Source organism: Sceloporus undulatus, chromosome 11 (assembly GCF_019175285.1).
Source record: "Sceloporus undulatus isolate JIND9_A2432 ecotype Alabama chromosome 11, SceUnd_v1.1, whole genome shotgun sequence".
NCBI classification, from domain to species: Eukaryota; Metazoa; Chordata; class Lepidosauria; order Squamata; family Phrynosomatidae; genus Sceloporus; species Sceloporus undulatus.
Window position 1 is genome coordinate 6775583 of NC_056532.1, and position 12411 is coordinate 6787993.

A 12411-nucleotide genomic window follows, 5' to 3' on the forward strand; every position below is an offset into this window, starting at 1 on the left:
GTTTGTGGCACTCTGCATGGGCACAGGCCCCCTTGGCTGCCACAGGGACGGTGCGCAAGGACAGCGAGAGGGAAGCGATGCGGTGGATGGCCCGGCGCAAGGTGGCAATTTTGGAGAGACGCTTCCCGCCCAGGTCATGCTTCAATGCCAACCTCAGGGCATTGAAAGCTTGGTTATAATCCAGGATCCGCTTGCGCTCCCGGACATTGGCCGCCATGCGCCGGGCCTTGGAGCGCACAGGTCTGGCTTTGCGCCTATGCTTGGCATCCTCTAGCAAGTCAGGGGTGGAGGCCAGAGCTTTGGTTTTGCAAAGCCGCTGGAAACATGTCCCTTTGGATGCACCTTGGAGGTGGTCTTCTTCCTCCCGGTGGATCCGGGAAGCACTGGGCATGGCTCATCCGAGGCCCAAACATCCGATGCGTCTTCTTTGCAGAGTGCGACTACTGGACAGCTGTGTGCGAAAGCTCCAGGTCTTCTCCTCCTCCTCCTTTTCCAAACTCCCCTTAGGCAAGGGTTTAATTGCACCATCCGGATTCCTGTCCCCGGTTCCCCCCTTTTATTACCTGCCTCCAGGTATCCTGGAGTAAGAGGCACTGCTTTGGACAGGAAGCAACCTCTGCGTTTTTAATCCCTACAGACCAAAGTTGCAGCTAAGGTTTATTTTTAAGCCATCATTCACAACCAATGCGAAACAGTTGGCATGGTCAGCCACACAGTGCTGCCATGGAACTGTTGTTGCTTGTTGTTGTGTGTCTTCATGCCATTTCTGTCTTATGCTCACCCTATCATAGGGCTTTCTTGACAAGTCTCTTGAGAGGGGTTTTGCCATGCCCATCCTCTGAAGCTGAGAGAGTGTGGCTTGCCCAAGATCACCCACTAAGGTGCCATGGCTGCAAACTTCTTATCTGCATAGTTCAAACAAGATTCTTTGGGACTGGTTGGGTGTTAGTTGTTGTTATGCACCATCGGCTCTGGTTTATGCCAACTTATTCCTGCTGTGTTTTCTTTTGGCAAGGTTTGCTCAGAGGGAGGTTGCTGCCATTGCCTTCCTCTGAGACCGAGAGAGTGTGGCCTGACCAAGATCACTAAGTGGATTTCCAAGGCTGAGTGAGGATTTGAACTTGGGTCCAGCATTCAAGCTACTATACCACCTTGCCTCTCCTGAGGAAGAGATCTCTCTCCCTGTCCTTTTGCTCTGATCTTTGGGGAGGGAGGGTTTTTACAGAGTAGGAATGTGCTTGAGGTTCCTGTCCCGCCCAAAGAGAAGGAAGGAAGAGTGCTGGGAGGCCTATGGGGCAGGTGATAAAAGAGGGGAGGAAAAGCAAAAATTGCTACCCACCGCCCAATGGCCTTCCTGTCTCTCTGCAGGAGAACCCCAGGGCAGGCAGTTGTCTGGACTGGTTGCGGCCCTTCATCTTGGGTCAGCCTTCCCAAATTTGGGGGGACATCCCCCCTGTTTTCCCTTTAGGAACATGAACCAGCAACGGCCGTAGCTCTCTGTGCATGCTTGCTTGAGAGTAGGGCTGTTGATATGACATGCTCTTTTGGTGTAACGTGTTACTTGAGTTAATGTAGTGGCAGCGTGCAAGTTGTTTCTGACTTATGGCAAACCTAAAGCGACCCTATTGTGGGGTGAGCGGGGTTTGCCATTGCCATCCTCTGGAGCTAAGAGAGTATGGCTTACCCAGTGGGTTTACATGGCCGAGCCTGGATTCAAACCTTGCACTCCAGAGTCATAGTCTCTGGGTCATTACACAAACACACACACACATAGAGAGAGACAGCAACACATAGTCAGTACACATATATATAGCCAGCACGGCACAGTGGTTTGAGTGTTGGGCTAGCACTAGCACTAGCAAGTACATTTCTATACCGCTTATCAGTGCACTTAGTGGTTTACAATGTGTAAGCTAATGTGTAAGACTAGGACTTTGGAGACCGGTTTTCGGATCTCTGCTCGGCCCTGGAAACCCACTAGGCAACTTTGGGTAAGCCATTTGCTCTCGGCCTCAGAGGATGGCAGTGGCAAACCTCCTCTAAACAAACCTTGCCAAGACCATCCCATGACAGGGTGGCCATAAATCGGAACCAACTTGAAGGTATACAACAGCAACCGCTGCAAGGGAAAAGGACGATTTCAAAGGCAGGAGAAAGGACTGGTCCCGCAATCTGGCCTCCCTCCAGGGCCAGAGGCAGGTAGATGGGGAGGAATGAGGGCTAGAGATGCAGGTGAGATATAATGAATAGTTAGCCCAAGAAGAAAGACACCTGGGAGAAAGGAACAGAGAGATGCTTGTGATTTAAAAGCTGACTGCTGGCTTTGGAGAAGGCAAGGAGGCGGTTATTATTCTTGGAAGATTTGTGGCCTGGAAAGAGAGCGGAGGGGGGATCCCCTCCGCCCCAGATTTCTCTACCTTCAGACCCAAAGAAGCATCTCAGAGCTTGGAAATCAATTGATCGGGGATGATTTGGGAGCTCTGAGATTTCCATGGAAAGTGACGTTTAATGGCCATCCTATGGGATTGTTAATTTATGGAGTTGGTTCAGTTATTGCTTGTCTATTGTCTTGTTGCCAACCTATGGCGAACTATTGTAGTTCAATGCACAAACCATTGCACCACGCCAGCTCTCTTCTTTTTCAATGATCATAAAAGGAGATTGTTCAGCCTGGTAGAAACCATCACAGGATACTGGCAGAAATGAAGCAAGTAAAGCTTTCCTTTGCCAGGAAAAACTGGGCTCACCAGTTTCTGCAGTGTGTGACGTAGGAATAAAAAGGCAGAGGAACAGGGCAGGTCTGGAAAACTTGGCCTCTTTGGACCTTTCTTCTTTTGGACCATCTGTTGCAGATAATGACTCTTCCCTTTTTCTCTCTCTGACATGCACCGCAAACTTGAACAAAAAGGTCCAAAGAAAACAGGAAGGCTGTCTGAAAAAATTGCAGCTCTTCCTCCCCTCCGTCTGAAGCTGGCCGCAACCTGCCTTTTGGAGACACAAGTGGGAAGGATTCGGATGGGGAACTCCCACCCCACGTCCCTTTTTGATTTATCCCTTGTCACCTGGATATGTTTTATGAGGGGGCAGGCCAGGAGAACCACAGCCTTCTTGTGCCGTAAATCTCATGATGTGGGTAAACGTCTCTGGAGATCTCTTTCCGCCTTCTGAGTCTGGGGCGGCCAACCACATTCCTATGGAAAAGGCCCTGTGTTCATCCCCAACACCTTTGGGTCAAGACAGCTGCCAGTCAGAGTGGACCATCTATGAAGCAAGGGCCTGGTTCGGAATTAAAGCAGTTTAAAGTTGGACTTAAGACAGTTGGATTATGACTTCGGAGACCAAGGTTTGTTCCCAGCTCAGCCATGAAACCCATTGGGTGGCTTTGGGCTCTCTCAGCCCCAGAAAACCCCACTTTGCCATCCATCAGCAATGACTTGGAGACACACAACACAAAAGACAGTGAGCAAGCCATAAATGAACAATTACACAGGAGGACCATAAATCAACCATGGCCAGGTTTGTTGGAAATGTCAGAGCTCCCGAATCATTGTGGGTCAATTGAATTCCAAGCTTGGAGATGCTGCTTCTTTGGGTCTGAAGGTACAGGACCTCAGTCACACACTCTCAGCCTCAGATGGCAATGGCAAACCTCCTCTGCGCAACTCCTGCCAAGAAAACCCCATGATAGGGCCACCTTCGGGTTGCCATAAGTCGGAAAGCACTTGAAGGTACACACTTGGTTCAGCTTGGACCAAGAAAGTTTTCCTTGTGTTGTGCCTCCCTCTGGTGGGGAAAGGCAGAAGTAAAAACCAATGTGTTGTTGTTGTAGTTGTGTGTCTCCCAAGTCATTTCCGACTCATCGTGGCCCTAAAAGGACCCGATTGTGAGGCTTTCTTGGTTCAGGGAAGGTTTGCCATTGTGTTATTTGGTACTTTTGTGTTGCTTTCCATTGCACGCAAAATCCCCTTTGGGCTGACGAAAGAATGTGACGCAACGTGCGCGATCCTTGCCAAAATAGCCCTGACAATGGCCTTTAATTTTAACCCTCCTGTCCTGTTCGCTCTCCAGCTTTAGGGCCAACTCTCTGACCACCTCCTGGCTGACCTTACAGTCAGGAAAGTTGGACTGTTGGTTGTCATGTCATTGCAAAACCACCTTCCTTGCCTCAGAAAACCCTACAAAATTCATGGGGTCGCCATAAAACGTCAGGCGAAAGCATGTTGTCGTTGTGTGCCTTCAAGTCATTTCGGACGTATGGTGACCCTAAGAGGTTTTCTTGGCAAGATATGTTCAGGGGAGGCTTTCTCTTTATCGTCCTCGAAGGCTGAGAGAGTGTAAGCCTTGTGATATTCGCAAGATCACCGTAAGGCAACGGGAGACTTGAAGGCAATGACACACGGTGCTGGACACACTTAGCCATGTTGTAACATGGTTATCACAACTGTATACTCCCTTCAACCTTATTTTACTGCCTGGGGAGAAGGAGGTCCCTTGTGCTGGTAAGTGATGCTTGAAGAGGATTAACCAAGTTACTTAGTTAACAGGCAGACTTAACTAGTAGCGTACTTAACTAAGGCCTGTTACAGACAGCCAAAGTAAAGCTGCTTCGAGTCACAGTGGAGGTATGGTGTTTCAATGATGCATGCGTCCTAAGAGTCTAGAAGCCACACCAAAGCCATGCTCCAGGCTGGAGTGTGGCTTTGGTGCAACTTCTGGACTCTTATGACGCATGCATCATTGAAACACCATACCTCCACTGTGACTCGAAGCAGCTTTATTTTGGCTGTCTGTAACAGGCCCATGTATCTAACACAGAATTCAGCCCATTGTGGTTAGGACTGATCACTATGAAACCATCCGCATCAACCTGGGCCAGCATTGGGTACATGTCCTATTAAAACCATTAGCCAAAAACACATCTCCTGCTTCTTTCTCCCCAAATGAAACCACTTCTCTGCCTAACCCACCATCTGGGAAAGTCAAAGGCAAGCCAACGGCACATGGGAAGAGCATGCTTATGCGCAGGGGCTATTATTATTTTATCAACCACTCTTTTGCGCCTTCTCCGCTCCTGGCCGGGTGGTTATCTATGGCAAGGCCATTTTTGGATCTGGGCAAAGGAGGCAAATCCCCCCGAGAGCATCGGGTTCTCTAATGCACCATTGTCGCCCGAACGGGATTCTGCTTTCTCAGCACCGGGATGAGGTCCAAAAAAACACTTAGCCGTTGTCAGGGACGGCTTGTTTATGGCTCGCCCGCCCCCTTCCTTTCCAGTTAGTAGCCGGCCGTCTCCAACGCAAAGGAGAGCCGTTCGTTCCATTGGATCAAATGGAGAGGGAAGGAGGCCAAAGGGGGTGTGCGCTTGTGGGTGTGAGTACACCTGCTGTCTGATCCAGTGCAAATCGGGCACCGACCCCCGCCGACTGGGTATCTTTACCAAGGGAGGAATCCGCAAGTCGTTTAACACAACTGGATGGTTTTAGTTGTTTCCCCCTCTCTGCAAAGCCTCCTGAGCACTGCGGCATAAGCCCAGAAGCGTCCAATGTGACACTTGCAGAATCCTTAGTGGAAGCATGCTTCCTTGCGCCGGTCGAAGGCGGGTGACTTTTGGCACCCGCTAGATTCAGGATCCATTTCAAACGTGGTTGAATCCCTGCAGAAAAGAAGAAGCGGGAATTAAGGACTGGAATTAAGGACTCTCCAAAGCCAGCATCCTTCTTCACTCCTCCGAACTGGTCTCCAAGGTGGAAGGAACGTATGGAAGGGTATCCGCAAAGCCGGAGGTGGCCTCGCCAGGAGCCCAGGTAAAGGGATGCGGGTCGGAGAATAGATCCAACCCATGGGCAAGACTGGTGTGTGTGTGTATAAAGGGTTGAAACAAGGGATGGATATAAAGTGGGAGGAAGTCCCAGCTCGGAGGTTTGTAATGTGTAGTTTGTAATGTGTTTTCTCTGAGTGTATTCATGACTCACACCTACTAACTAGACCTTTTAATGCACAGACTTTTGAGCACCTGAGAGTAACCAAAATGTGACCCAGAACTGAGACTAATTTTTGGCTTCTTAAACCGATGTGCAAATGTTTGGCATTTCTGCGTCTCTTTTGCGTCTCATGTACCGACCCGGATGGAGAGCCGGGTGCGGAGTCCAGGAAGTGCTGGGTTCAAATTCAGCTCTGGTTTGGATCTCGGCGTCAAAGCTCTTTAGAGGAGAAACAAATCAAAGGGGAGATAAAGGTAAAATATTGGTATAGACCTAGGCTTGGCGTTGCAACGTTTTTATCCCCTCCCAGAATGCAAGAAGGTGCCTCAAACTAGCAGAGAGTTATAGTCTAGCGAGCCATTGGTTGTTGTTGTGTGCCTTCAAGTCGTTTCCGACTTGTGGCGACTCTAAGGCCATGGGGTTTCCTTGGCAAGGTTTGTTCAGAGGAGGTTTGCCATTGCCTCCTTCATGGCCGAGTGGCGGATCCAAGCCTGGTCTCAACCCAACACTCAAACCACTATCTTAGGCTTTTTCAAAGTCTCCTTAGCTTACGGAACAGACTGCCAGAAGGTGTAGCACCAGACTCTTGCCTCGGGGGGATCAAAGACACATTTAAGGGACGAATGGCAGCCAAGGGTGGCCCTAAATCTAGACCCAGATGCTTCAAATGTCCCAGTTTGGTCGGAAGGACAGGGCGGTTAAGAACCAAGTGGAAAGAGAGGAAGACCCGTGTCCAAAGGCTGGTGACCAAAATGGCGAAGGGTCTGGAAACCATGAAGCCCTATGAGGAAGGACTCAGGGAGCTGGGGATGTATAGCCTGGAGAAGAGAAGGTTAAGAGGGGATATGATGATAGCCCTGTTTAAATACTTGAAGGGATGCCATATTGAGGAGGGAGCAAGCTTGTTTTCTGCTGCTCCAGAGAATAGGATACAATGGAGCAATGGATGGAAGCTACAGGAAAAGAGATTCCAGCTCAACATTAGGAGGGACCTCCTGAGAGTAAGGGCTGTTCGACTGTGGAAGATGCTGCCTCTGAGTCTCCTTCCTTGGAGGCCTTTCAGCAGAGGCTGGAGGGCCATCTATCAATGGGGATACTTTGACAGAGAGTTCCTGCATGGCAGAAGAATGGGGTTGGACTGGATCAGGGCCCTTCTTGGGGTCTCTATGCCTGAGTTGGTGGAGGAGAGGGTTCTTGGGGAGCCTCATCCCAGGCTCCCCATGAGTTTGGGGGGGGGCACTAGGAGGCCTTGACTAGAGTTGAAAGAGAGGAAGCCCCCATCCCAGGTGGACTAAGGGGAGCAGGGAGCTGCCTCTGGAGGAGGGACAGAGGGGTCTTGGGGGGGCACTAGAAGGCCTTTGATAAGGCCCCAGGTGGAGGCTCTCAGCTGGGCTTGGGCTGGCCCTTGGAGATGAGCCTGGGAGGGCCTTGGCCAAGAGAGGCCAGCCTTCCTGGGCTGGGAAGGCGTGCAGCAGGGGCCGGCCTTTGTCCTCCGCCCCGCCTGGCTGCCTGGAGGAAGGCGGATCCGGAGCGGAAGCCCAAGCCAGGCTCTTGCTGCTCCTGCTTCTGGGGCTCTTGGGCTGGAGGATCCCCCCAGGATCCCTCCTTGGAGCATGATGGAGGAGGAAGAGGAGGAGGAGGAGGAGGAAGAAGAAGAAGCAGAGGCTGCTGCTGCTGCGGAGTTCGAGAGGCACTGGAGGCAGGAGTTCCCCGGGGAAGGCGTCCCAGCCTTGCGCTTGGCTCCAGGGGCCCTGGAAGAGGAGCTGGGCCGCTGCAAGGAGAGGCTGCGGGAGCTGCAAGGAGCCCTGGCCCGGGAGAAGGCCAAGGAGGGCTTCCTGGAGGCTGCCCTGGAGAAGAAGAAGAGGAGCAGCAGCAGCAGCAGCAGGGGGAGAAGGAGTACTCCCAGGGAGGCTCCCCTTCCTCCTCCTCCTCCTCCTCCTCCTCGGAGGGAGACCCCCAAAACAGCCAAAGAAGGGAGCAGCAGCTGCAACAGCTCCGACCCAGAGGATGCCTCCTCCTCTTTGGGTAAGTTGCTCCAAAGCCCTCTCTGTTATGCCTTGGCAACTCCAACCCAAGCTTTGGCTCTTCCAGGTGTTTTGGACTACAACTCCCAGAATTCCTGGCCCTCTCTGGGCTCCTGGAAGTTGGAGTCCACAGCTGTTGGGAAGGATTTCTATTAGGGATCTTGGAGCCCCTTGGAGACTCAAGCTCCAAAACACACCCTCCAGGGATAACCCAGTTTGAGACCATTGCTCAGCCCTGGCTGGGTGCTAGGGAATCCTGGGAAGTGGAGTTTGTTGTGGCAGCAGAGCTCCCTCAGTGCCTCACAGACACTCCAGAGCCCAGCATCCCCTAGCATTGAGCCTGGGCAGTTAAAGCCACCTCAAAGTGGGTTTTGGACCCAGAGTTAGTCTCAAAGGGGCTACAAGATTTTTTTGGGGGGACCTCTTTAAACACGAACGCCCAGACGATGATCTCCGTGTGCATCTGAGGAAGTAGAGCGAAGTCGAGGAAAGCTGCTGCCAACTTCTTTCTTTCATTCGGCCCCAAAGGGGCTACAAGATCTCTCTATGCGCCGAGCCTATGGACTAACATGGCTATGTCTTTGAATCCTAGGGTTCCCATCGGAAGAGGAGGACTGCTCCCAGAGTCGGAGGATTCGAAGACATAGCTGTGTCAGTCTCTAGGAGCAGTGTGTCGAGAGATCTTGGAGCAGCTTTGAGGCTCACTAAGAGAAAGAAGTTGGCAGCCTGAGCTTTCCTAGGCTAAAGTCTACTTCCTCAGATGCATTTGGCGCTTTCTGACGCATCTGAGGAAGTAGCTTGCGGTCTAGGAAAGCTCAGGCTGCCAACTTCTTTCTCTCGGTGAGCCTCAAAGCTGCTCCAAGCTCTCTCTGCATATTGGGATGAGTATTATTTTTCAAGGAGGGTTGGTTTCATCCTTCTTCCTTCGCTTCCTTGGCCTCTGTGGACTTGTCTCATGTTACCCAGCAAGAGACGTGCCTTTCTCCAGGTGCGATGCTGAGCCGCTCAGGTTTCATTTGCCTCTCCTTGTAAATGGAGGGAGGAAAGTGTTGTGGCCCTCAGAACAAGAGCGCTCTGCACATGCTCAAGGGCACGGTCGCCTCGGGAGGTCATGTTCCCGAATTTCTGACACGGTTTTGGACGTCGGAGGCAGCTTGTGACGTCCTTCGGTTGTGAGGTGCGTGTTACCCAACTGGGCTTTAGTAATGTGTTCCTATAGGGCAGGAGGTTGGAGTAGATGACCCTCGGGGTCCCTTCCAACTCCCTTCTCCTTGCATTTGCCCAACTCTTGCTCTTGTCCAATTCCAGAGGGGTTCACTTTGTGTTTGATAGGAAGCTGAGCTCTTGACCTGCGTTTCGAACCCGGACGCTTCCTCAGGGTTTCCTCCATCCCTCCTCCGCCTCTCTCCTTTTTAATTAACTTAAAAGCCCTCTTGGCAGCTTGGGTTACGGCTGTATTTCAAAGCCAGGGTACGGTCCTTCTTCCCTGGCATCTCGGGAAGCCTGGATGCCAGTTTACTATATCATTGTATATAATGGGACTTGAGCATCTATGGATTTTGGTATCCGCAGGAGGTCCTGAGACCAAACCCCAAAAGATACAAAGGTCCCACTGTAATAATATTAATAATAATAATAATAATAATACCACCCCATTGTATATAATGGGATTTGAGCATCCATGGATTTTGCTATCCATTAATAGTCTGAAACCAAAGCTCAGCGAATACCAAGGGCCCACTGTACTAATAGGCATCGTCGTCGTCGTTGTCGTCATGCCCCATTGTATATAATGGGACTTGATCATTATAGATTTTGGTGTCCTGGAAACCGAACTTAGCAGATACCAAGGTCCCACTGTATAGTTTTCTTTGGCCTGTTACAGACTGCCAAAATAAAGCTGCTTCGGGTCTCTTTGGAGGTATGCTGTTTAAATGACGCATGGGTCCTAAGGGTCCGGAGGTCGCGCCAAAGCCACACTCCGTTCCTAAGCACTGGAGCGCAGCTTTGGTGCAGCTTCCGGACTCTTAGGACCCATGCATCATTTAAACAACATACCTCCAAAGAGACCCGAAGCAGCTTTATTTTGGCAGTCTGGAACAGGCCTTTCCTTCTTTAACTGTTTTATTTCACGGAGGTATAGCTGTGTTGCAGAAAACCAAACTATCACCGTCTCTATTTTTGTGGGTCTGAGTGCTGTGTTTATTTCTTTATTCTCCCTCCTCTATCGGTGGTCTCCCTCCATCCATCCCAACCTTGGCTTTTGGGAATCCGTAACTTCTTTCCCCCCCGTCTAGCCTTCCTTCTCAGTAATCCCAGACTAGGACTATGCTCTCGAGAAAGAGGGTGCGAACGCTGGGTTGTCGTACTGTGCAAATATTGTTTCAGTGTCTGCTGGTTGTTTGTGGGCGCTCTTTAGGCTATCAGTTTGTACGGTTTATTTTCCCCATCGTCTTCCCACCTTTGGACAAATCTTGGCTTGACCAAAGGAGACCATGAACGGTGTTGCATTTTGCTCCGCATCTGGGTAAAAATAGCCACAGAAATCCCTCTAAAGGTTAAGTCTCCTTTATCTGGCATTGCAAAATCTGAAATGTTCCAAAACTGACCGCAAAATAATGGACAAGCATTGGTGCACAAACTTTGTTTCGTGCCCAAAATGTGTATAACGTCACTTTCAGGCTGTGTGTGAAGGGTATACATAACATAAATGAACTTTGCATTCAAGGTTGGGTCCCCTCTCCAAGATATCCCATTACGCAGATGCAAGTATTCCCACTTCCCAAACACTTCTGGTCCCAGGCATTTTGGATAAGGCTCCACCGGTACTAAGAAACATAGCTTTATTTATTGGTTCCTTTTCTTCCAGTGAGCTCAAGGCAGAATATGTGACTCTTCCCCCGACTTTTATGATTGCGACGACCCTGCCAGGTAGGACAGGCCGGGAAAGAGAATAACTGGTCCACTCAATACATTTCATAGTTCAGGGATGGATCTTCAACCTAGACCTCCCAAATCCTAGTCCACTGTTCTTTCCACCGTACAGCACTGTCTGCTTTGTTTTTAGATCTGAACAGAGTGCGTTGAAGTGGGAAATTGCTTAGAAACCTGGCAGGAAAGCCTCGGGCCGCAATGGCTTTGGACCATCCATCAAAAGAACGGAGGAGTAATTGCTTATCTGCATGAGCTGAACCCCTCCTTTGCCAGTGTTTCTCAGGCTCTTTGAATGCGGAAGAGAATAGTTGCTGATCCGAAGAAATGTTGCCAGGAACCGGTGGTTAGAGGCGATGGGATTTGTAGTCTGTGCCACCTGGAAGGTGAAGGGTTGTCTGAAGGTCTTCCTAGGTCCAAGGAGAAGGCATCCTGCTCTCAGCTCCGTTCGCTAGGACTCTGGGAGACCCGGATTTGAATCCTCCCATCTAAACCCACGGGCAGATCACACTCTCTCAGCCTCAGAGGGAGGCTGGGGCAAGACATGAAGAAACCTGGCCAAATCCGTTTGAGGTTAGGTTTAAGGTGAAAGCCGTGAATTGGAAGCGACTTGGAGGCACACTGCAACAACAGCAGCAATGTGTGCCATCTGTTTCTTGGTACTCAGGGGCTCTGATCCTCCCTGCATTTACACTAGACTTAAATGAATTTACAGGGCCTTGTTTTGGAGCGGAAACATATATACATATATAGACGCACACTGGTACATGAGTCAACGCATACTTGGCTTTGCTCATCCGCAGGGGTCTGAGAGTTGAGGGCAAAGATGCTTAAAAGTTGGGGGGTTTCTTGCTGGCTGAAACCGCCATGGATTTTAGGGAACTCTTGCGGACGATTCAAAGCAAGGGTAGGTATGCGTATGTGTGGGTGGCAGTTCTCTATCGGGCGAGGAAACGATGGTTTTGATGGCATTGTAGATCTGACTTCATCAGGAAAGGCTGCCCTGGCCGCTTCCTGAGCTGCACTGAACGCAGTGCTATTTATTCCCCCAGAATCTGAACTTCTGTTTTAATGGACTTGCCTTCTGAGGAGGCAAGGATTGCCCCCAAATGTTGTTAGATCCCCTGCCAGAAGCAGGATACTGGGCTTTCTAATACTGAGCTCTTCCTGGCTGCGGAGAGCAGCACCGTGAGATACTTCCTACGGTGGCAGTAGCCATCCAGGCTGGCAAAGCCAAGTCCAGTCATGGCCAAGATATCAGACGATGGGAGTTTCAGACACGCTTCCGAGTCACATACCCTCCAACTTTCCCCGTTTGTCTGGGACAGTCCTGATTAATCCTTTGCCATCCCACTTTTCCAGCTGCTTTTAAAACGCCCCGGTTTCTCTCTCCGTCTCCCCATTTGTCTTCAGCTTACTTCAAGCGCTGCAAATTGCAAATTGGCAAATTGCAAATTGGCAAATTCAAAATGCCA

At 50.5% G+C, this 12411-nt stretch overlaps 1 protein-coding gene across 1 annotated transcript in view; it reads left to right on the forward strand.

Moving 5' to 3' along the window:
* The first annotated feature begins 7507 nt into the window (after positions 1 to 7507).
* The window catches only part of ABR (ABR activator of RhoGEF and GTPase), a 56031-nt gene continuing 51127 nt past the window's right edge, over positions 7508 to 12411 (forward strand). The window contains exon 1 of the mRNA XM_042442412.1: positions 7508 to 8006. Coding sequence (XP_042298346.1) covers positions 7595 to 8006 — 412 coding nt within the window. The 5' untranslated portion in view covers positions 7508 to 7594. The remainder of the gene's footprint in view (positions 8007 to 12411) is intronic.